Source organism: Taudactylus pleione, unplaced genomic scaffold (genome assembly GCF_031769625.1).
Source record: "Taudactylus pleione unplaced genomic scaffold, aTauple2 ptg000199l, whole genome shotgun sequence".
Classification (NCBI taxonomy): Eukaryota; Metazoa; Chordata; class Amphibia; order Anura; family Myobatrachidae; genus Taudactylus; species Taudactylus pleione.
This window is the reverse complement of record NW_028284601.1, coordinates 9153994-9177445: the sequence shown is the minus strand read 5'-3', so window position 1 is coordinate 9177445 and position 23452 is coordinate 9153994. Positions and strand designations below refer to the sequence as shown.

Here is a 23452-nt window from a genome sequence, read left to right as displayed (position 1 = left end):
CGCAAGTTTTGTTCGCTCGTTCAGACCTAGAGGCGTGAACAGACCGCAAAGAGCGAACGGTTCATTTGAATAGCCACCCCTATTTTCTGGACGAGCGAGCGGTAATTGCGTCCGCCTCTGAATCAGGCCCATAGTTTGACTCGTAACCCCTATGTTCGGGTGTGTTCGTATTCCAGGAATGCAAACCCGCACATCTCTAGTATAGACGATAATAATTTATAATTACAGTTCTATCTTCATACACTGTTCCTCAAGTTGTGGCAAACAGCCCCTCTCTGAGTACCAGATCCCAGGTGAACCGGCCACACTGAGCATCATTCAGTGTGCATCTTATTTGCATAAATAAAACAACTGGAAGCGACTAAACTATTTAGCTTGATTCCACGGATCATTTTGATGTGCAACATTTGTACATCTGTCTGCGACCGAGTCTGATTCTTTATACAGGCCGAGACTTGTTCTCCTGGCAAAGTTTCTTTGTGCTTCATCTGCGACTTTGCTAACCTGTATTTATACCTATATAATTCTCACAGTAATATTCTAGAGGTGTGCGGTTCGGTTCTCCGAATCCACGCGAATTTCGTGAATCCGAGTAAATCTGAGTCACGGTTCTAATCTCCTGAGGAGATCCAGGTAAATCCAGGTCGCGGTTCTGATCGTTTTGCGGTTCGGAATTCGGATATTAAATCCGAATTTCAGGTTTTGGATTGCATAAATTACATTTTAGCTGTTTTGAAAACTTTTTATCTATTTTTTATTTAGAAAATCCAGATCCAAAACCAAAACCAAAACACTTGAGGGTGTTTTGCAAAACCAAATGCAGATCCAAAATCTTGAAGGAGATACAGATCCAAAACCAAAACCAAAACACGGGGGTCGGTGCACATCCCTATAATATTCCCACAATTAGCTAGATATAATTGTGCAGATAACTTGTGTCAATTTTCACTGGACTTCAACAGGTTTTACAACCATTGTCTTTCAAATTTTGGTAGTGCACCAAGAGATTATTGATATCGATGCGAGGTGATGGTAAAGTGGGCGTGGCAACAGGTGGCCTACTGTATAAAATAGATCGTTGTGAGGCTTCAGGTACAGAAGAAAAGAAGGGCATCATGTTCACCTTACTCATTTTGCTTCTGGTCATCTGCCAGTATCAGGCCATCAGTCTGGTAAGTTATTTTCTAAATTCCAAATTACTATAAGGGAATTTGCAGCAAAATTAGCTTATTATTTCTGGCCACAGTCTAATATGTTTTCCTTTTGGAAATAGTTATACATATATGGAATGTGACCAGAGTCATTACCAGATCAATAACCCATTGACCAAATATGATGCAATATAACGTGCATGCATAATAAATATTTAATAGTAAATAAGGAGATCTAGTGTCAGGGGCACCCGGGCTACTGCCCTTTGTCCTTATGTGCCTCTGTAACTGCTCGCTCTTTGTAATTTCATCATTCCTGGCAGTCATGCGCCAATCAATGCAACAAAGCGGTACCTCCCACCACCAGCTATCTAAGCCAATCACACTGCGATCTTACAGTGGACTGAGGGCCTGATTCAGAGCCGGACGCTCTGACAAGAGCGCTCGCTCTGAATCAAGGCCGTCCTAACTATTATTGGAGCAGCCTCCTGTCCGCTCGCATAGCTGTGGGTGTCCACATAAAGTGCCATTAAAAGAAAGGTCTCTGGTTGTCACAAGTCCCATATGATTACAGGTTAAAAATAGATGACAAACGGCCAAAAAGAAAAAAAAATATATAAAAAAAGGGGGGGAAAATATAAAAGAAAAAATGAAAAAAGGGTTTAAAAATGGAAACAGCAAAATGGTTTAGTAACAAAACAATGTCCTGGGGTGCGCGCTCCTTGCTCCGTATCTACTTATCCAGCAGGTAATGGGGATGCTTTCAATAGTCAGATGTAGACCCGATCGTCACACCGCTGCTGCAGTTGATTCTCATGCTGCATCTCCCATGCTGGTGAGTTCCTGTGTTCAGTGAATGACATCCATGTCTGAAGTGCAGGCAGCATGTAACGGCAGGGAGTTGGTATCGGCGGCTAAGCGGTAGAGGCAGTCCCGTCTGGCAGAGCTCTTGCCTTACGGCTGTCCTCTCTGCTTCCGCAATTACTGGTATGGTCTCTAGTTCAGTGGTGAAGTGAGGACAAATGCTGAGTAAGTGTGTGGTGGGTGTGACCAACACGTTTCTCCCGGTCGGGTTTCGTCAGGGACAGTGATTCATGCTGTAGATATTCTTCAATTAAATGGTTGTCTTAAATTGCGTCCAGCTGGTAATCCTTGGCTCCTAATTAAGAGAGCCTGGTCTTTATATTGCTGCAGTTCCTGAGAAATGAGTGTATTTTATTACGTGAGTCCAGCTGGTAATCTTTGGCTCCTAGTTAAAGGAGGCTGGTCTTTGTGTTGCTATAGTTCCTAAAAATGGGTGTATTTTATAGGTTTCTATCTAAAGACGGGACACCCAAAAACGGAATTGGTCAAAGAAAAAATAAGGAGTGTATATGTTTGGCTTATAACAAGTCATATAAATATGCATCGCTTCTTAATGTTAAAAAGGTAGGAAAGGGGGTGTGATGGTAAAAAGGAATATGGATTTAAACGTTATAAGAATTCTCTTGTATTCATGTTAATTATAAAAGAAAATGATTTTGATTAAAAAGAGAAAGTGTCCTTAATGTGTATTAGAAATATTTTGAATAAAGAAAGAGGGAGAAGAGAATGCCCTTATTGACTATTGGAACTGTTTGAAGTAATATTGGTGATTAAACACATAGCTTGTGTAAATAATTTCACATGAAAGACTTTTGTGCTTATGGGCAATAGGGAGGTAAATCCCTAGCCTAGGTCTTCTATCTAAGGGAAGGGCTCTTACTTAGTCTTGAGGATTATTGCTTGTTGCATTGCATTGTCAAAAAATTCCTTGTAAGTTGTCCAAAATCTGAAGTTGGGATCCCAAAGTGTCATTCCAGAGGGACAGGGCGACAGGTCCGCACGGGTCCGCTCCGGATGGCGGAGATATGTTGTTCCTTACAGTACCTGTATTTCCTGGGAGGTCTCCCATCCCAGTACTACCCAGGCCCAGCCCTCCTTTGCTTCCAAGTTCTGATGGTATTTATTGGGCGTATCTAGGGTGGTATGACTGTAAAAATCTCTCCATCCGTCGCAACTTCAAACGAACCCAGTCACCCCTGACCCCGTGCATGTCAATCAGGAGCCCTCGTTCAAAAATTTGGAAAGCTCAAAATCTATGTTATGGCCGTTAGGTGTTAAAGTCTTCATTTCGAATATCCATTTGCTTTCTTCTCTTGACATGGATTTAATATAATTATCTCCTCTCCAGGATGGTTTAACTAGAGATATGGCTTGAAATGAAAGTAAGGAGGAATCTTTGTTATAATACTGATTAAAATGCTCGGACACACTATGTGTCCTAAGTCCATTTTCAATATTTCTCATATGTTCTCCGTGGCGTGTACTGAGTTTCCGAATGGTTCAGCAGATGTACTGAAGTCCACAGGGACATGAGAGCAAATAGATGGTACCCTTAGAATCACAGCTTAATTTGTCTTTCATCCTATATCCTTTTTTTGTAGTGAAGGAGACAAAGTTCGTGATAGAAGTAGTTGTTTTTCTATTTGTGGTTTTACATGCTCTACAATGGTTGCAATAGAAAAAACCTTTTTTCCTATCAATAAGCCAATTGTGGTTATTGGCTTCAAGATTTTTACTTGGCGACAGATGGCTTCTCACAAGTTTTTGCTTAATGCTAGAGGCTCTCCTGTAGACAAATGTTGGTTTGTAACTCAATAAGATGTGCCAATTTTTATTTAAAATCTGTTCCAAATCCCTATGTTGATTGCTGTATTGAGTAATGAATAAAGATTGTTGTTGATCTAGGCCAGCTCCGACGTGCGCATGCCCAGTGGGCAAACATCGACCCGGTTGTGAGCGCTCAGCACTTGCGACCGGGTCTGAATGAGACCCTATGGGCTGATACATGTAAATGATTCATTATATTTCCAAGGTGATCACTGTGCATTCAGAGATGACTGGCTAGTAGCACAGACACGGTTATGTTAATGCTAGTCCAAAATGATATACCCCAGTAGGGTCCCTGGATTACAGGCATAGGGTCAGCAGAACCCCAAGAATATAATACAGTAGTTTATGGCATAACCAACCTGTGCTATCTATTATATTATATCATGACCACAATAGCTTATTAGAGCTGAGGCCACAACATGCAGTATAAGGGATAGAACTGAGCTGTTTTATATGCCCAGCAGAGCCGTAACTAGACTTTTTGGTGCCCTGTGCGAGAAAGAGCATTGGCGCCCCCCTCATTTTTCAAAGGGACATAATGCACCCAAAAAAGGGCAATGGCCTCATGGGGAAGGGCCAGGGAAGAGAAAGGAGAGGCCAGGAGATGCTGGGGATGAAATAAGAGGAAGCTACAAGCAAGAATGATAATAAACAGAAATTTGATAGGCCCAAACAGCACTCCCTGCCCTGTGGTGCCCTGTGCGATGGCACCGGCCGCACTACCCTAGCTACGGCCCTGATGCCCAGCGACAGCAGTTTTTTTCCTACCAAGTCTGCTGTGTGTGTGGGATGCACCCACTACTCCATTACCGCACCATATCAAAATATAGGGGTCTATGTATTAGGCAGTGGCATCACAAGGGAGGTGCGGGATGCACCTGTTTATCACCCGCCGAGGGGTGACACTAAGGTGCAGACTCCCCCTCATTGACAGGAGCCTGGTGCTGCACTGTAGCATTAAGTGCAGCACTCGGCTCCTGACACTGTGAGGGAGCCGGCACTGCACACAGGACAGTCCGCACCTCCGGCACTCCCCACCCCCTCAGTAATAAGCATGGGGGTTCAGGCCACAAGGTCACGTCCCCTGTCCATGTGGCCATGCCCCCGTTTTGGCGTCACGCACAGCATCCCTCCCCGCACCGGGTGACACTGCGGGGAGGGATGCCACTGGTATTAAGCCTTTTGAAAGTGATAAAGTGGAGAGAAATAAAGTACCAACCAATCAGCTCCTAAATGTCACATTTTAGACTTCGTTGGAACAATGACAGGAGCTGATTGATTGGTACTTTATATCTGTCCACTTTATCTCTCTACAAGGCTTAGTACATAGATCCCATAGCTTGTTAAGTACTAATTAACCCCCCTTTAGAAATCCTGCTTTTGCCCCTCTGCGGCCCACACCCCTTTTGCTACCCCATTATAAGCGCTAGCTCTGGGTGAATCAGTGCCATTCTAGTTGCCTTCAGTAGATGGCTGGAACAAAGAAAAAAGAGTGACCAACCCTATACTAATCACAGCCTACCCCATAACTGAAACTTACATGGCCTCTTCCAGGCCACCTTGTGTCAGCAGTCTATAGGAAAACAAATGAGACCACCCAAGAAGCAGCAACATTGCAGTCTTTTAGGGTACCTGTTTAGCAGACATGGGGTTTACATAATTTATCACACAGCAGCCTCTGTCTCCACCTATTTCAGCTTGCTACCATAATTTACAAACCTACAATATGGGGACCCCACCCCAGTCACAATGGCTATCCCTTGGGCTTCTCATTGCTGGGGTGCTTTATTTTAGTGGCTGGAACATCTTCAAATCAAAACCAAATCCACCTGAAATAATAAAAGCAGTGCAGTGATGACTAGAGGTGGCAAGTGTATAATAACCTTTATTATAGAGAAAGGTGATATACTTTTCCATGTTATAGGAAGGAATTTGGATGACTTCAATTTACTGTATTACTTATTGCTTTAGAATAAATAGTTATATCATTCTAGCTTCACAAACTACTGTACTGTACATATCTCCAACTCAGGGCATGACTCAGAGATGGACGCTATTTAGTTTCTCACGCAGATCGAGCTATTCATTGCCATCGTGCATGCGAATAAGCCGTACTGCGCATGTGGAGCGATGGAGGACGCACCTAGGAATCCACCGCAGAGTGAGTGACAGGTTGTCAGCGTTTCAGTGTGAAAACAGGGAGGGTCAGAAAACCACAGGCGTGCCTGTCCGTTACATGGGCGTGCATAAATTAGCCACTGCGGTGCATACGCAGCTCTGCATGTCAGGAGAGCTCCCAAATCAGCGGCAGGTCAGATCTTCCGTATGAGAAACATGGGTGCCGATGTGCGACGATGTTACCGATATTTACGCAGGTATGTGTCGTCGCATGCAGAAGGCAGCAGTGGGTGTCTCTATGCTCAGGTGATCTTTGCAGACATTAGCATATTTTCGCAGCTCCGTTCTGTGAGAAATCACAGTTGCGATCGCATTAGTGCCCATCTCTGAATCTGGCCCATGAATTTTACATCTTATGTCATATCTGCTCACTTCAGCTACAGTATAACAATATGATCCATTGAGGTTTGTTTGCTTTACTTATTTGTGATTTGTTCAGTTCATAATTCATAAGGGGTATAAAACATGGATGTGATTGTAGTAAGGTGCATAGCTTCATATATCTGATGAGGTGGCTGCTCCATTGCTGATTTGGGGGCCTATTCATTAAACATTAAAATTCTCTGGAGATAATTAGCTTTAGAACTCTCATGGAGTTCTAGCTAATTATAGGTGGAATTCATCATTCCACCTCTCCATAACTATCTATTCCGAAAAGCTGTCATTTTTGCGATGACAGCTTTTCGGGAAATAGATACTTTTCCCTCTCTACACTACCTTATCGCATCTGGAAACAGTGCTGCGCATGCGCTGTTACATCTGTAAAACCAGCGCATGCGCAGCACTGCCTACAGATGCGTTAAATTTCGTACCCCCCCGATCCTCCCCCACCCCCCTCCGCTCACCTTCCCCCCCCCGACTTACCTGTCCGTGCAGCAGCCTCCGGCTCCGTCCTGCTGGTCAGTCATGTGGTTTCCCAGCAGACCACATGACAGATTAGAAAAAAAATTTTTTTTTTTCTTTTTCTAAACTTTCTTGTGCTCTGCTGGGGAGCACACATGTCCGACCAGCCTCCTGAGCCTGAGGACGGAGCAGAGCGCCGGAGGGACTCGTCGGGGGACCTGCACACGCTGATACAGGTAAGTGGATTCTGCTATTCGCCACCTCACAGTGGCGAATAGTAACTGCATCAAATTCCGAAAATTTCTAATTTTCGGAATTTGATGAATACCACAATTTCCACATCCCCATACTAATGTATGGGGAGTGTGGAAATTAACGCAGGGGAACTTAGCAAGGAGATATCTGTGATATCTCCTGTGTTAAGTCTGTTCATGAATACCAAAATAATGTTATTTAAGTAAAATGTCCTTAAAAACGTTATTTTAGTGTTGATGAATAGGCCCCATTGTGTATGCGATAACACAAGCATTCATATTTGACACTTTGGTGATGATATTATTAAATAGAGTCTCTATGGCCCATGTGTTACAGTATATGAAGTATAGTGCCATTGCATTTATGACCATGAGACAAGTAATCATCAACAGGTGTATTAGTTATTTATTATGTGTCTGCAAACATTCATGCTTGTATTTAGCACCCGTCCTGTTCCTCCTACACACAGCCCCCGGTCAGTGGGATATCTGCTACACAATATTAGGTAGATGGAAGTTGGAATCTTGTTGTCTGCTAGAATTAAGGAACTTTCCTTTTAAACATGGTATATTTCTTTTAATTCCCCCTCCTTGCAAACATACAGTATTATACAGTGGAGAACCCAAATAAGTTGTAAAGGCAGGTCTGACATACGTTTAGTGCTGTAGTATAAAACATGGAACTTCTGGCAGCTATGTTTTCCAAATTTGTGGATGGCGCTGGTGGAAAGACTAGGAATAATTCCTTTAGGAAAATATATTTGTGCCTAAAATACAGAAATGTTGCTCCAGGAATACTTATAACAATATAAGATAAACTACTGTAAAACAAGATTCAGGGGTCTAGTTACTAAGCAGTATTAGGACTAGGGGTGAGCGGGTTCGGATTTCTGAAATCCGAACCCCCCCGAGCCCCCCCGATCCGAGTCCGATCCGAGTCAGGCTCGACTTTTCCCGCCTGACTCGGATCTGAAATCGAGGCAAAACGTCATCATCCCGCCTTCCGAGTCTCGAGGGTTTTGGATCCTATATAAGGTACCCGCGTCGGCGCCATTTTCTCACTCGGCTGTGGACAGTGTGGACACTGTGGCTGTGGGAGGGTGGGAGTTAGGGCTGTGTAGTGTAGTGTAGTGTAGTGCTGCTGTTGTCCACTACTTCAAAGTCCATAGGGGCTGGCTGTGTTGTGCTGTGCTGCTGTTGTTAATAGGGGCTGTGTCCACTACTTCAAAGTCCATAGGGGCTGGCTGGACTGTGTTGTGCAGTCAGTTCTCCATAGGGGCTGTGTCCACTCCAAAGTCCTGTGCAGTGTCCCAGTCCTAAAGGGGTGCTGTAGTGTTGTCCAGGGGGTGCTCTGTCCATCAGGGGTGCTCCCCCCAAGTGCTAAAAAAATAATATATTTTCTGTGTTTGTGAATTGTGTGCACAGTAGCCGCACGTGCATCAACAAAGTAGTGCCAAGCGTGCGCCTGTGTCATAAGTAAAGGGCCGGCTGGCTTGACCGTTAAGGGTGCTGTAACCCCCGAAAGTACACTCCAGTCCAAACCAAAACAAAAATATTTTCTGTGTTTGTGAATTGTGTGCGCAGTAGCCGCACGTGCATCAACAAAGTAGTGCCAAGCGTGCGCCTGTGTCATAAGTAAAGGGCCGGCTGGCTTGACCGTTAAGGGTGCTGTAACCCCCGAAAGTACACTCCAGTCCAAACCAAAAAAAAAATTATTTTCTGTGTTTGTGAATTGTGTGCGCAGTAGCCGCACGTGCATCAACAAAGTAGTGCCAAGCGTGCGCCTGTGTCATAAGTAAAGGGCCGGCTGGCTTGACCGTTAAAGGGTGCTGTAACCCCCAAAGTACACTCCAGTCCAAACCAAAAAAAAAATTATTTTCTGTGTTTGTGAATTGTGTGCGCAGTAGCCGCACGTGCATCAACAAAGTAGTGCCAAGCGTGCGCCTGTGTCATAAGTAAAGGGCCGGCTGGCTTGACCGTTAAAGGGTGCTGTAACCCCCGAAAGTACACTCCAGTCCAAACCAAAAAAAAAATTATTTTCTGTGTTTGTGAATTGTGTGCGCAGTAGCCGCACGTGCATCAACAAAGTAGTGCCAAGCGTGCGCCTGTGTCATAAGTAAAGGGCCGGCTGGCTTGACCGTTAAAGGGTGCTCTAACCCCCGAAAGAACACTCCAGTCCAAACCAAAAAAAAATTATTTTCTGTGTTTGTGAATTGTGTGCGCAGTAGCCGCACGTGCATCAACAAAGTAGTGCCAAGCGTGCGCCTGTGTCATAAGTAAAGGGCCGGCTGGCTTGACCGTTAAAGGGTGCTGTAACCCCCAAAGTACACTCCAGTCCAAACCAAAAAAAAAATTATTTTCTGTGTTTGTGAATTGTGTGCGCAGTAGCCGCACGTGCATCAACAAAGTAGTGCCAAGCGTGCGCCTGTGTCATAAGTAAAGGGCTGGCTGGCTTGACCGTTAAAGGGTGCTGTAACCCCCGAAAGTACACTCCAGTCCAAACCAAAAAAAAATTATTTTCTGTGTTTGTGAATTGTGTGCGCAGTAGCCGCACGTGCATCAACAAAGTAGTGCCAAGCGTGCGCCTGTGTCATAAGTAAAGGGCCGGCTGGCTTGACCGTTAAAGGGTGCTGTAACCCCCGAAAGTACACTCCAGTCCAAACCAAAAAAAAATTATTTTCTGTGTTTGTGAATTGTGTGCGCAGTAGCCGCACGTGCATCAACAAAGTAGTGCCAAGCGTGCGCCTGTGTCATAAGTAAAGGGCTGGCTGGCTTGACCGTTAAAGGGTGCTGTAACCCCCGAAAGTACACTCCAGTCCAAACCAAAAAAAAATTATTTTCTGTGTTTGTGAATTGTGTGCGCAGTAGCCGCACGTGCATCAACAAAGTAGTGCCAAGCGTGCGCCTGTGTCATAAGTAAAGGGCCGGCTGGCTTGACCGTTAAAGGGTGCTGTAACCCCCGAAAGTACACTCCAGTCCAAACCAAAAAAAAATTATTTTCTGTGTTTGTGAATTGTGTGCGCAGTAGCCGCACGTGCATCAACAAAGTAGTGCCAAGCGTGCGCCTGTGTCATAAGTAAAGGCCCGGCTGGCTTGACCGTTAAAGGGTGCTGTAACCCCTGAAAGTACACTCCAGTCCAAACCAAAAAAAAATTATTTTCTGTGTTTGTGAATTGTGTGCGCAGTAGCCGCACGTGCATCAACAAAGTAGTGCCAAGCGTGCGCCTGTGTCATAAGTAAAGGGCCGGCTGGCTTGACCGTTAAAGGGTGCTGGAACCCCCGAAAGTACACTGCAGTCCAAACAAAAAAAAATTATTTTCTGTGTTTGTGAATTGTGTGCGCAGTAGCCGCACGTGCATCAACAAAGTAGTGCCAAGCGTGCGCCTGTGTCATAAGTAAAGGGCCGGCTGGCTTGACCGTTAAGGGTGCTGTAACCCCCAAAAGTACACTCCAGTCCAAACCAAAAAAAAAATTATTTTCTGTGTTTATGAATTGTGTGCGCAGTAGCCGCACGTGCATCAACAAAGTAGTGCCAAGCGTGCGCCTGTGTCATAAGTAAAGGGCCGGCTGGCTTGACCATTAAGGGTGCTGTAACCCCCGAAAGTACACTCCAGTCCAAACCAAAAAAAAAATATTTTCTGTGTTTGTGAATTGTGTGCGCAGTAGCCGCACGTGCATCAACAAAGTAGTGCCAAGCGTGCGCCTGTGTCATAAGTAAAGGGCCGGCTGGCTTGACCGTTAAGGGTGCTGTAACCCCCGAAAGTACACTCCAGTCCAAACCAAAAAAAAAATTATTTTCTATGTTTAGCCGCACGTATATATCAAATCGATATAACATAAATGGAGGACCAAACTTTCTCCGATAAAAATAAAATAGAGAAAGATCAAGAACCACTTCCTCCTAGTGCAGAAGCTGCTGCCACTAGTCATGACATAGACGATAACATGCCATCAACGTCGTCTGCCAAGGCCGATGCCCAATGTCATAGTAGAGGGCACATACAATCCTAAATGGCAAAGTTCAGGAAAATGACCTTGAAAAAGACATTTAAATCAGCTGAAGAGAAACGTAAACTTGCCAATATGCCATTTACGACATGGAGTGGCAAGGAATGGCTAAGGTCGATCCCTAGTATGTTCATGACTAGTGGTTCAGCTTCACATGACGATGGAAGCCCTCCTCCCACTAAAAAAATCAAAAGAGTTAAGCTGGCAAAAGCACAGCGAAGAACTGTGCTTTCTAAGAAGATATCACAAATCCCCAAGGAGAGTCCAAGTGTGGTGGTGGTTGCGATGCCTGACCTTCCCAGCACTGGACGGGAAGAGGTGGCTCTTTCCACCATTTGCACGCCCCCTGCAAGTGCTGAAAGGAGCACCCACAGTCCACTTGCTGATATGCAAATTGAAGATGTCACTGTTGAAGTACAACAGGATGAGGATACTGGTGTAGCTGGCGCTGAGGAGGAAGTTGGCGAGGAGGATTCTGATGGTGATGTGGTTTGTTTAAATCAGGCTCCGGGGGAGACAGTTGTTGTCCGTGGGATGAAAAAGCCCATCACGGTCATGCCTGGGCAGAAGACCAAACATTCCACCTCTTTGGTCTGGCAATATTTCTATCCAAATCCGGACAACAACTGTCTTGCCATATGTACCATATGTAAAGGTGAAATTAGTAGGGGTAGGGACGTCAACCACCTAGGAACATCCTCCCTTATACGGCACCTGCAGCGCGTTCATAAAAAGTTACTGTCAAGTTCAGAAACTTTGGCTAAGACCGTAAGCAGTCCAGGGACACCTAAATCCCGTTGTCCTGTTGTATCCAAGCGCCTGCAAACCACACCGTCAACTCCCTCCTCGTCAATTTCCTCCTTAGTCAGGATCGGAAGTAGTCCTGCAGGCCATGTCACTGGCATGACTGACTCTCCTATCCGGGATTCCTCTGGAGGATCCTGCATTGCTACGCCTACTGCTGCCGCTGCTGCTGTTGCTGCTGCTGGGAGTCGTTCATCATCCCAGAGAGGAAGTAGGAACACCACTACTTTTACTAAACAATTGACCCTCCAACAGTCCTTAGCGAGGAGGATGAAGTACGACAGCAGTCATCCTGAAGCAAAACGTATAACTGAGGCCTTGACTGCTATGTTGGTGTTAGACGTGCGTCCGGTATCCGCCATTAGTGCAGTGGGATTTAGACAATTGATGGAGGTAGTGTGTCCCCGGTTCCAAATCCCGTCTAGATTCCACTTCACTAGGCAGGCGATACCGAGACTGTACAGAAACGTCAGAAAAAGTGTCCTCAGTGTCCTGAAAAATGCCGTTGTACCCAATGTCCACTTAACCACGGACATGTGGACAAGTGGAACAGGGCAGACTAAGGACTATATGACTGTGACAGCCCACTGGGTAGATGTATCACCTTACGCAGCAACAGCAGCAGCGTCACCAGTAGCAGCATCTCAGAAACGCCAGCTCGTTACAAGGCAGGCTACGCTGTGTATCACCGGTTTCAGTAAGAGGCACACTGCCAACAACTTCTTAGAGAAACTGAGGGAAATCATCGCCCAGTGGCTTACCCCACTTAGACTCTCCTGGGGATTTGTGATATCTGACAACGCCACCAATATTGTGCGGGCATTACATCTGGGCAAATTCCAGCACGTCCCATGTTTTGCTCACACAATAAACTTGGTGGTGCAGAATTTTCTGAAAAGCGACAGGGGCGTGCAGGAGATGCTTTGGGTGGCCCGAAAAATTTCTGGCCACTTTCGCCATTCAGCGACTGCGTGCTGAAGACTGGAGCGCCAGCAAACACTCTTGAACCTGCCCCGCCATCACCTGAAGCAAGAGGTTGTGACGCGGTGGAACTCAACCCTCTATATGCTTCAGAGGATGGAGGAGCAGCAAAAGGCCATACAAGCCTATACATCCACCTATGACATAGGCAAAGGAGGGGGTATGCACCTGACTCAAGCGCAGTGGAGAATGATTTCCATGTTGTGCAAGGTTCTCCAGCCCTTCGAACTTGCCACACGTGAAGTCAGCTCAGACACAGCCAGCTTGAGTCAGGTCATTCCCCTCATCAGGCTTTTGCAGAAGCAGCTGGAGAAAGTGAAGGAGGAGCTAAGACGGAGCGATTCCGCTCGGCATGTGGGACTTGTGGATGAAGCCCTTCATTCGCTTTGCCAGGATTCCAGGGTGGTCAATCTGTTGAAATCAGACCACTACATTTTGGCCACCGTGCTTGATCCTAGGTTTAAAGCCTATGTGGTGTCTCTCTTTCTGGCCGACACAAGCCTGCAGAGGTGCAAAGACCTGCTGGTGAACACACTGTCAGCTGAAGCGGAACGTGACACGTCAACGGCTCCTTCTTCATTTTCTCCCGCAACTGGGGCTGCCAGGAAAAAACTTAGGTATCCTAAGCAACCCGCTGGCGGTGATGCAGGGCAGGCAGGACCAAGTTTGGACATCTGGTCCGGACTGAAGGACCTGGCAACAATTTCTGACATGTCTACTGTCACTGCATATGATACTGTCACCATTGACAGAATGGTGGAGGATTACATCGGTGACAGCATCCAAGTAGGCATGTCAGACAGTCCATACCTGTACTGGCAGGAAAAAGAGGCAATTTGGAGGCCCCTGTACAAGCTGGCTCTATTTTACCTGAGTTGCCCCCCCTCCAGTGTGTACTCCGAAAGAGTGTTTAGTGCAGCCGGGAACCTTGTCAGCGAAAGGCGTAGGAGGTTGCTTCCACAGAATGTGGAGAAGATGATGTTCATCAAAATGAATTATCAGCTCTTCCAGGGAGACCAGCCTCCAGAAGGTACAGAGGGACCTGTGGTGGTGGATTCAAGTGGGGACGAGTTAATACTTTGTGAGGATGAGGATGTACACACTGAAGAGGGTGAGGAATCGGTGGATGAGGAGGATGAGGATGACATCTTGCCTCCGTAGAGCCAGTTTGTGCAGGGACACATTAATTGCCAGCTTGTTTTGTGGAGGCCCAAACGAACCAATCATTTCAGCCACAGTTGTGTGGCAGACCCTGGCGCTGAAATGATTGATTTGTTAAAGTGTGCATGTCCTGTTTATACAACATAAGGGTGGGTGGGAGGGCCCAAGGACAATTCCATCTTGCACTTCTTTTTTTTCTTTGCATTATGTACAGTTTGGGGCCTAGTTTTTCTAACTGCCATCCTGTCTGCCACTGCAGTGTCACTCCTAGATGGGTCACGTGTTTGTGCCGCCCACTCGTGTCGCTTAGCATAGTCATCCAGCTACCTCGGTGCAACCTTTTGGACATAAAAATACTATTGTGAGGTGTGAGGTGTTCAGAATAGACTGGAAATGAGTGGCAATTAAGGTTATTGAGGTTAATAATAGCATAGGAGCAGAGAAACCAACAAATTCTGTGATTTTAGCTGTTTTTATGCTTTTTTAAAAAAAAATACAGATCCAAAACACAAAACCCAGAACCCAAAACACGGAAGGGTGGTTTTGGCAAAACCAATCCAGATCCAAAACACGAAGAAAGATCCAGATCCAAAACCAAAACACAAAACACGAAAAGTGGCCGGTGCACACCCCTAATTAGGACACAGAGTGAAAAGTGATGTCTGTGATAAGGTGCCAGCCAATCAGCTACCAACTGTCATTTTTCAAACACAGCCTGTGAGATGACAGTTGGGAGCTGGCACCTTATCACAGACTTATCACTTTTCACTCTGTGTCCTAACACTGCTTAGTAAATAGACCCCAAAGTCTAGCACAATGCTTTGTGGGCCCAATTCAGTACCAATCGCAAGCGCAGCTACGGACGCAGATCGAGCATTTGGTTGCCATTGAGCATGCGTATAAGATGCATTGTGTGAGCGCTGCGATTGGACACACAGAGGAATCCATCGCAGAGTGGGTGACAGGATGTCAGCGTTTGGAGGTGGTGATGGGGGAGTGGTTGGAAAAGTGTAGGTGGGTCTGTCCATTTGAACTCTGTTGCTTGAGCGTGCATAAATTAGCCACTGTGATTGCATAAGCAGCTTGAGAGCCCACTGCGTGCGAGGAGAATTGCAGTGTTTGCGGCAGGTCAAACCAGCTGTAAATGCTGTGAGTGGCCGATGCGCATCGATGGTACCGACGTTTACACGGAAGAGCGACATTGGATGGATGTGAGAAAGCAGTTGTGGGCGTCTTCATGCTGGCCGAGTTTTGGAAAGCATTAGCATATTTTCACTGCTGCGTTCCATACGAAATAGCTGTTGCAATCGCAATTGCGATCCGTACAGAATCGTCCTTGTGTACACATTGAAATGTATGTATATCTGTGGGTTATCTGGGTTTATGTACCAAATAATCACGGTAAACACGTCTCGATATAAAATACTGATGTGTTGATCTTCAACAGATTCAAAACTCAACAGGGTCTTTGGATGAGAACGGGGTCTGTCACTGCTCCGTCGTCCTCCCAGACACCACGTTTCCTGCAAATCGATTGGAGATCCTGGAGATAACCAACCGCAACCTGAGTATCACTGTCCAGAAGGAGATCACTAAGGTATCGGGAGTATTTCAGATAATCATAGAGTTTTGGTCAGTTTTAAACCCGAAAAGCACTTACTAGTGTCAGTGGGGGATTTATATTCTTCATATTTGAAGGACACAAACATGACTTGCTAAACCAACAACACTAAAAGTACATCAAGAGCATGGTCCATTTTCGTAATGTACAGAATAAACATAAAGAAACAGGAAATCATCAACCATGCACAATCAGGCTACAGGGGAAAGGCAGAGGTGAGGGTTTGGAGAGGAGGGGGGGAGCAGACAGGGGGCCTGATTCAGACCCACTCGCAAGCGCTATGCGCTCGCAAGCGGGTCGATTCTCTCACTCCAGGGCTCACTGCAAACGGGGCGGCTGTCGATGTTGATCGACAGCTCGCCCCGTTTTGTAGGCGGGGAGGGGGGTGGCTGGAAAGAACGCCTGCCGGAAAGAACGCCTGCCGTTTGGAGGTGGCCCTACTGACATCACACGTGATGTCAGTAGTGAGCTTCCAGCTCTATTAGAGCCGGAAGCTCACTTGGGCTTGCGGGAACAAGACCTTAACACCAGGGTCTCTTCGCAAGCCCGATGGTCGCAATGTTCGCGACCATCACCTGGCCGCCCGCAAAAGCTGTGGGTGGTCACCCACAGCTTAGCGAGCGGCCAGGAGGCCGGACAAAAAAAAAAGTGGCCGCCCTGATTCAGAGCGAGCGCTCGCTTTTTGTGAGCGCCTCTGAATCAGGCCCAGGGACCGAACCACAGGTGATAATACTGTAGGTGGGGAAGGGAAGTTAGCCTCACTGAAAGGGGAAGAGGAGCCATTATGAAGGGAGAAAGAGAAAGCTTGAAAGTAGTGCAAGCAGTTTTCTCTGAAAAGCCAGGGGTTCCACATTGTGGGAAGAGATCAGGTCTGTCATGCAAGTAATAGGTCATCTTTTTCCATGCATGAGACGTGACAGATGCAGTTCTTGACAGCTGTAATGGGGTGTGGTTCCAGCTATTTCCAGTGGAGTGCTATCATAGCTCTGGCAGCTGATAATATATGATAGACAAGTTTTATTGAACGTCTTAGAAGGTTTTGAGGTGAGTAGAAAAAGGAGAAAGACCCAACAGATCTTTAGGTTTCATCATTGAGTTAAGAAGTCTGTGAATTTTTGTCCTGATATCGTAAAACCTTAGGGCAGGTCCACCAAATATGAGAAAAGTTCCCCTGTGACCACAATTTCTCCGACAGCTGGAATCTGCTGAAGGGAAAATACTATATAGTCTGTGTATATGTTTTACGCTGTTCCATTAATAAACCTGGAAATCGAAGAGCATCAGGAAAAGAAGGTCAGCCGGGGAAATAAGACATTCGGAAACACTGGGCTGTATGTACTCCATGTACGTCCATCCCGCACTCTTCCCTTGTCACATATGACTTCACACTTTGCCCTTGTAACATAGGTCCACAACCTCAAATACCTTCTCACATATAACCCCTACCATTTGTATATTGTCATATTATCTCCCTTCTTCCATTTATCACATATGCCTCGCTGTCCACTTGTCACTTATGCTCATACACCATTCCCCTCCCTTCCTGTCACATATTCCCCCACTGTCCACATGTCACATATTCTTCCTCCATTCCCTTTTGTTCATGTATTTCATACACCCTCTCAATATCTACACACATCCCACATTTCACCACTGCCACCAACACCATGTCGTATCTCCCAGTCTCCAGCCCCACAGGTTCCTTCCTGCTGTAATGTCCTGTGGGTGGGGGGTTCAGTGTTCCTAACAACAATTATGCCACTACTACTCCTCCATGTAGGGGATGGAACATATAACAAGATTGTGAAGGTACAATGTGACTAATTTAGGCAGTTACAGAAAGATTCACAATTTTACACATATACATAACAGGGCACATCTGTGTTCTTTACCCAATATTCTAGAAAGTCTCCCGGACATTCTGGGACGATAGGCATCTGTGTCTTAAAGTATACACAGTTATACTTTTTTATATGCCTGCATTTTGATGCAAATTTGGCCAACTCTCAGTGAGCTTTAGGGTGTTTAACCACTTTCTGTGTTATTATGTTGGTACTACACTATGCAAATGTGGACTCTCCCTGCAGATCCACAGCTATCAGAGTATAGTGATTGTGTATATCGAGAAGCTGAAGAACCTGACCATACGTGTGGAGCATATGGAGAAGGGTGATGTCTCTTACACCGAGCTGGACTTTGAGCTGGTGAAGTTGGAGATCAGAGAGATGGAGACAATCATCCTGCAGCTGAAATCCTCACTAAATGGCTCCAATGTCTTGGTGGAAACTCTCTACCTGGAGGTGAGACTAGATATACTGAAAGGAAGATTATGCATATAGGCTATGTACAGTACAGTATAACAATTTTTTTTTTAACCTGCCATTCTTAATAGAGTTACTTATAGGGCCTTCCTCGATGCTTGCTGCTGCATAGGCATATTCTCTTTCCTAGCCTAGCCTAGCTTTGGACATACAGTATGGTCACACATAGGGGCTGAGAGTTGCTATCATCAGCTGGCACCAGATTCTAATGGCATGCTCAGTGGAAGTACAAAAGTTTGCCCATCACTGCATTAAATTGATCCATGTTGCCACTGTCAGTTTGACATCTCAAGATACATACAGCTCTCTAAACCAGTAGCATTTGCTTTAGGCATAGAAGTGTGTATGTTTACGCCACATGAGAACGTACGTACAGTGTAAAGATGTGCTTTTTTGACAGTGTAGTAATAGTAATTGCTAAAGTCACATTACCTCATTGTAATTATGGAATGCACTGTTATGCGCATAAATTAGATTAATGAATTGAGATAAATTAAGAAACGCAAAATCAAATGGGAATCCTCTTTCCTGCAGTAGTTCAAATGGAAATGCCAAATAATACCAAAGGATATATACAACTTTATATAATATAGCTGCAGCACTATTGACTAAAGTACTGGTGGGGTCAATCATCCAATCACAGGTTAGACAGTGCTGCTTACAGTCACCACCATCATCGTATATCCTTGCACCATCCCTTCATGACTCGCAAGCTATACAGTATGAATCCTCAAAGTCATATCTGCTGATTAATTGTCTAATTGTGGTATAAGAAGACGCAAATCAGCAATGCAGGAAAAAAAAATCTATCACGAAAAAGTCCCTATATATTAATTTTTAGATTTTAGCAGAGCATCAGGGTGACATCAGGCTGGGTATGACCTGATAAGAGAGTAGACTGTCACTATAATGCACAAGCGAATTGTGCTGAGAGCAGTAGTCCTCCAGTTAATTGTTCAATCAAGGTATAATGTGCTTGCCTAAGATGCATGTGGTATTAACGTAAGTATGTAACACAGTTGTTGGTGCTGGTGGCAGTATTATGACTATCGACATTCCTAATGTTGACATAATGACTACATACCGGATTAAAGACCATTCCACCAGTCTTTCATTTTTTCTTTCTAGATCCGGAACATTTCCATTATGGTGAACCAGCTGGAGGTCTATGATAAGAACAATGTTTTGGCAATTAGAAGGGAAATTGTGGCCCTGCAGAAACGACTGGAAGACTGTGAGAAGAACAATACAAAACCAAATCCTCAGCCTCCTATGCCCCCCGTGGACTATGGTAGGTCATTACGATATCTGCTGGTAAACAGACTAAGGAGTCTATTTACTAAGCCTTAGATGGAGATAAAGTGGACAGAGATAAAGTACCAACCAACCAGCTCCTAAATACCATTTTTCAAACACAGCTTGTGACATTGGCAGTTAGGAGCTTTATCTCAGTTCACTTTATCTCCATCCAAGGCTTAGTAAATAGACCCCATTAACATTGTAGTGAGTCAATTCAAAGACCAGGCATTCTTTGGGTAGAGAGATCGAAAACAAAGAAGATAAATACTAAACTGCAGCACATTTCTGAGTTTTTTTGTTTTTAAGTATTTTTAAATAATGAGATTTATTAGAAAAAGACTACAGTTATTAATACCTCCATCCCATTTTTTCTTTTTTACATTTTAACACTACAGCTTGTGAGATTATTCTCAGGCACAGTTTCACAAGCCACAAGAAACCTCAGTAGGAATTACAGATAGCGAAATAAGACGGTGACGGGCTAAATTAAGCGACAGTATTTTGCCTATCAACATGTGTTAAAAAAAATTTAAACTACCCTTTGCCTTCAATAATGGGCTGTGCTACTTAGCATCAGTGCCAGTAGTGCTTCTCTAATTCATTCCTCAGGACACACTAACAGTGCATGTTTTCCATATCTCCTTGCTGGAATACAGGTGTATTCATTATTGACTGACATATTTGAAAAAATCCACAGGTGGTCTTGATCATTTCACTTGAGAAAACATGCACTGTAATACCCCTTTTACACCGGATCTAAAACCCGGGTTATTGCAGGGTTAACCCGGGCAGCTCCCTGGTGTAAAAGGGGAGAGGGTTGGACCGCCGGGTCGAGTGACCTGGCAATCCAACCCAGGTAAACAGCAGGGTTTAACACGGGCTTAGCCCGTGAAACCCTGCTGTGAGAACAGCGCACTTCGGGTCCGGCTTCAGTGGCACTTGGAGATGTCATCTCCAAGCGTCCACTTTCACGCCGGGAAAGCCGGGTCTATGCAGACCCGACTCCAGTGTGAGCGGCGCTGACTCGGGAATATCCCGAGTCGGCGCCGGCTAAATTCCGGGTCTGATCCGCATAGGAACTCTGTTCCAACTCCGGGTCAGACACGGAATTTTGGTGGAAAAGGGGTATTAGTGTGACCCATGGATTGGATTTGAGAATCACTTATGTAGTGGGCATCATGACCAAGTTTTGGGTCCTACACCTAGGGATGCCCAACCCAGTGTAAAATATCATTGGCTCCCTCCAGATATCCCTGGTTGGTGGGTATCAGGAAAATAAATTAAACAGTGCCTCCATCTTTTTCCATAAAACAATAGTTTCCCCATAACGTCAATGACGATCATTGTCCTGTGTCTTCAGCAATAATCATTGCCCCTTATGAATTGTGCTTCAGTAAATGTTTTTTTAATAAATAGAACTCATGTAGAGCTCTTTGTCAATAGGGGGACACCATTGCTGCACACACTGAACTCAGAATAGGACAAAATGTGTGCAGGACGCCCCTCCCATACCCGCTGCCATTGCCCACCTTTTGGGTGATATATTAGAAAAAATGGTGCACGTTGCCAGAGGTGGGGAGCAGCATGGGCAAAGTCTTGGAGGCGGGAGTGGGAGGAAGTAATCAGTTGGCATGAGAGCCGGTGTGCATTTGTTGAACGAAGAGGGTGGACAGGAGAGTGAAGGGAGATGAGGTTAGAGATGTAAATGGGAGAGGAGTGTGTGAGGGCTTTGTAAGCGAGTGTGAGAACCTTGAATTGGGTTCGGAAGGGGAAGGGGAGCCAGTGGAGGGCTAGTAGGAGAGGGGAGGCAGATGTAGAGCATTTGGAGAGGAAGATAAGCCGTGAAAAAGCATCCTAATGAATAGTGCTTCTGTATAATGCATCCTAATAAATAGTGCTTCTGTAAAATGCTTCCTAATAAATAGTGTTCCTGTATAATGCTTCCTAATGAATAGTTCTCCTGTATAATGTATCCTAATGAATAGTGTTTCTGTATAACGCTTCCTCAATAGTGCTCCTGTATAATGCGTCCTAATCAATAATTCTCATGTATAAAGCCTTGTATTGAATAATGCCCCTAGAAAACTCTGCTTAATGAATAATGCCATCATAAAATGCTGCCTAAGGCATAGTGCCCTTGTATAATGCTGCATAATGCTTAATTAATAATACCTCTTTATATATAAATGTACAGTAACTGATACCTTTGTTGATTTTTAATGGAAAAAAATAAATCACATAATTCTTTTATAATTTTTTCACCTATTTTCCATTGTGTTTTGGCATATTCATTACTTATTCATATTCTTTTTCTTCTCTTGATCTGCTGCAATTCATGTTTTATATTACTAATGGTGGTTTAATTAAATCACATGCAATTTCAAGGTTTGAAGGCAGTGCACATTGGCATATTTGAGTTTTTATTATCCAAATTGCGTCTTGGAGCGCAATATCCCTGGAAATGTACAGAGATCTGTGGCGGTTTCAAAATCACCAACAATTTGACTTCTTAATAGATTTTCCTCTGGGAGTCACTTTAACTGTCCTGAACTGTAGGTTCTTTGAAATACTCTCTAGAGAGCAGTAGATTACAACAGGCCAAGGGGTTTTTTTTTTTTTTCTGCTCATAAAAATTCCACTACATGAAGGCCCGGAATATTTTTAGAATATGGACAACAAGATCAGAGCTTTGAAAAGTTTCAGAATGAAGTAGATTGCTATGGTTAGAAATTGCGTAGGTTCAGATTTATCACTTAGGCATGGATTAGAGTTGAGAATGGAGGTTGCTAATATGTTACACAGAGTGAAAGATTCCATACAAAGACTAATCAATACAACCTATTGCTGTTCCACTTTTTGGTCCATATTAGTAGCAGCTTAGTAATTTACTTCTGGCTGTGTGATGTGATTTTGTTTTTATTCTCTGTTGGATGAGAAAAAGATTAAAAAATAAATACATACTCATACACTAAACCTTAAAAAGCTGCATTTTGCCTTAATTTTTTATTAGTAAATATCACATTTATATTTAATTCTTTCATTGTACAGGCAATTGCAAGCATGGAAAAATCATGAGTATCAGCAAACCGTTTGTAGTACAGTTGAACTGGCTGGGATTCAGCTACAAATATGGAGGATGGGGAAGGGATTCACTACCAGGAGCTGATCAGAGCATTCAATGGGTATCCCCTCTAAATACAGATGCAAGAATAATGACCACCCAACGCTTCTACTCTTCCTATAATAATCTCCTGATCTACTCAAACTATATAGAAAAGGTCCTCCTCAAGGGTAATGATTATACCAATACTGGACAAGGAGGAGGGATGATCATGTACAACAACACAATGTACTATAACTGCTACAACACAAGAAACCTCTGCAAATTTAACACACAGACCAACGTGGTGGAGCGCAGAGTTCTCAATGATGCCACCTACAATAACCGATTCTCGTATTCATCATCAGCTTACCAGGACATTGACCTGGCCAGTGATGAAGATGGTCTTTGGGTCATTTATGCAACTGAACAGATGGGTGGTAACATTATCATTAGTAAACTTGATGCCACTTCTCTTGCGGTAGTGCAAACCTGGTCCACTTCCCTGTACAAACGTGGAGTCACCAATGCATTCATGGTGTGCGGGGTTTTATATGCTACTAGAACCCTCACCACAAGACAAGAGGAGATTTTCTATATGTACGACACTAAAACCAGTAAAGATGAGCATCTGCGTATCCAGTTAGACAAGATGCTGGAGAATGTGCAGAGTCTGTCCTACAACCCCAATGATCACAAGCTCTACATGTACAACGATGGCTATCTGGTCACCTATGACCTAACTTTCATGTCCCTCCAAGGAAAAGAGCCTAACATATAATTTCTCACATTCAAGAATCAATCAATGCTATAAGAACCATGTGGCTCAAGCAGCCTCTAGTATCTATTAAGCCAAATTTTAAAGAGCTTTAGCAATAGAAAATACACAGTGATTACACTAGAACTTAAGTAGTTTCTTATTTGACTTTTTGATTGCTTTACAATATACACTAAGAAGTAAAATTAAAATAAATGCATAAAGTAAATAAAATATGTTATTGTATTTAAAAGTTTGTGTTTTTCATGAAAGGTTACTA

At 44.4% G+C, this 23452-nt stretch overlaps 1 protein-coding gene and 1 pseudogene across 1 annotated transcript; one reads left to right on the top strand and one right to left on the bottom strand.

Moving 5' to 3' along the window:
* Positions 1-1019: 1019 nt before the first annotated feature.
* Positions 1020-23196, top strand: LOC148518767 (olfactomedin-4-like). Its single transcript, XM_088477140.1, has 7 exons — positions 1020-1172; positions 12066-12112; positions 12528-12558; positions 15522-15671; positions 17783-17995; positions 19145-19307; positions 22364-23196. The coding sequence occupies exons 1-7, from the start codon at positions 1020-1022 to the stop codon at positions 23194-23196; spliced, it is 1590 nt and encodes a 529-aa protein (XP_088333266.1).
* Positions 3048-3170, bottom strand: LOC148518768 (5S ribosomal RNA; annotated as a pseudogene).
* Positions 23197-23452: the final 256 nt, after the last annotated feature.

Coding starts and splice junctions, on each gene's coding strand:
- LOC148518767 (XM_088477140.1), top strand. CDS start 1,020: ATGCGAGGTGATGGTAAAGTGGGCGTGGCAACAGGTGGCCTACTGTAT. Junction 1,173..12,065: donor AGTATCAGGCCATCAGTCTG/GTAAGTTATTTT, acceptor ATTCCTCTGGAG/GATCCTGCATTGCTACGCCT. Junction 12,113..12,527: donor CCGCTGCTGCTGTTGCTGCT/GCTGGGAGTCGT, acceptor CCCACTGGGTAG/ATGTATCACCTTACGCAGCA.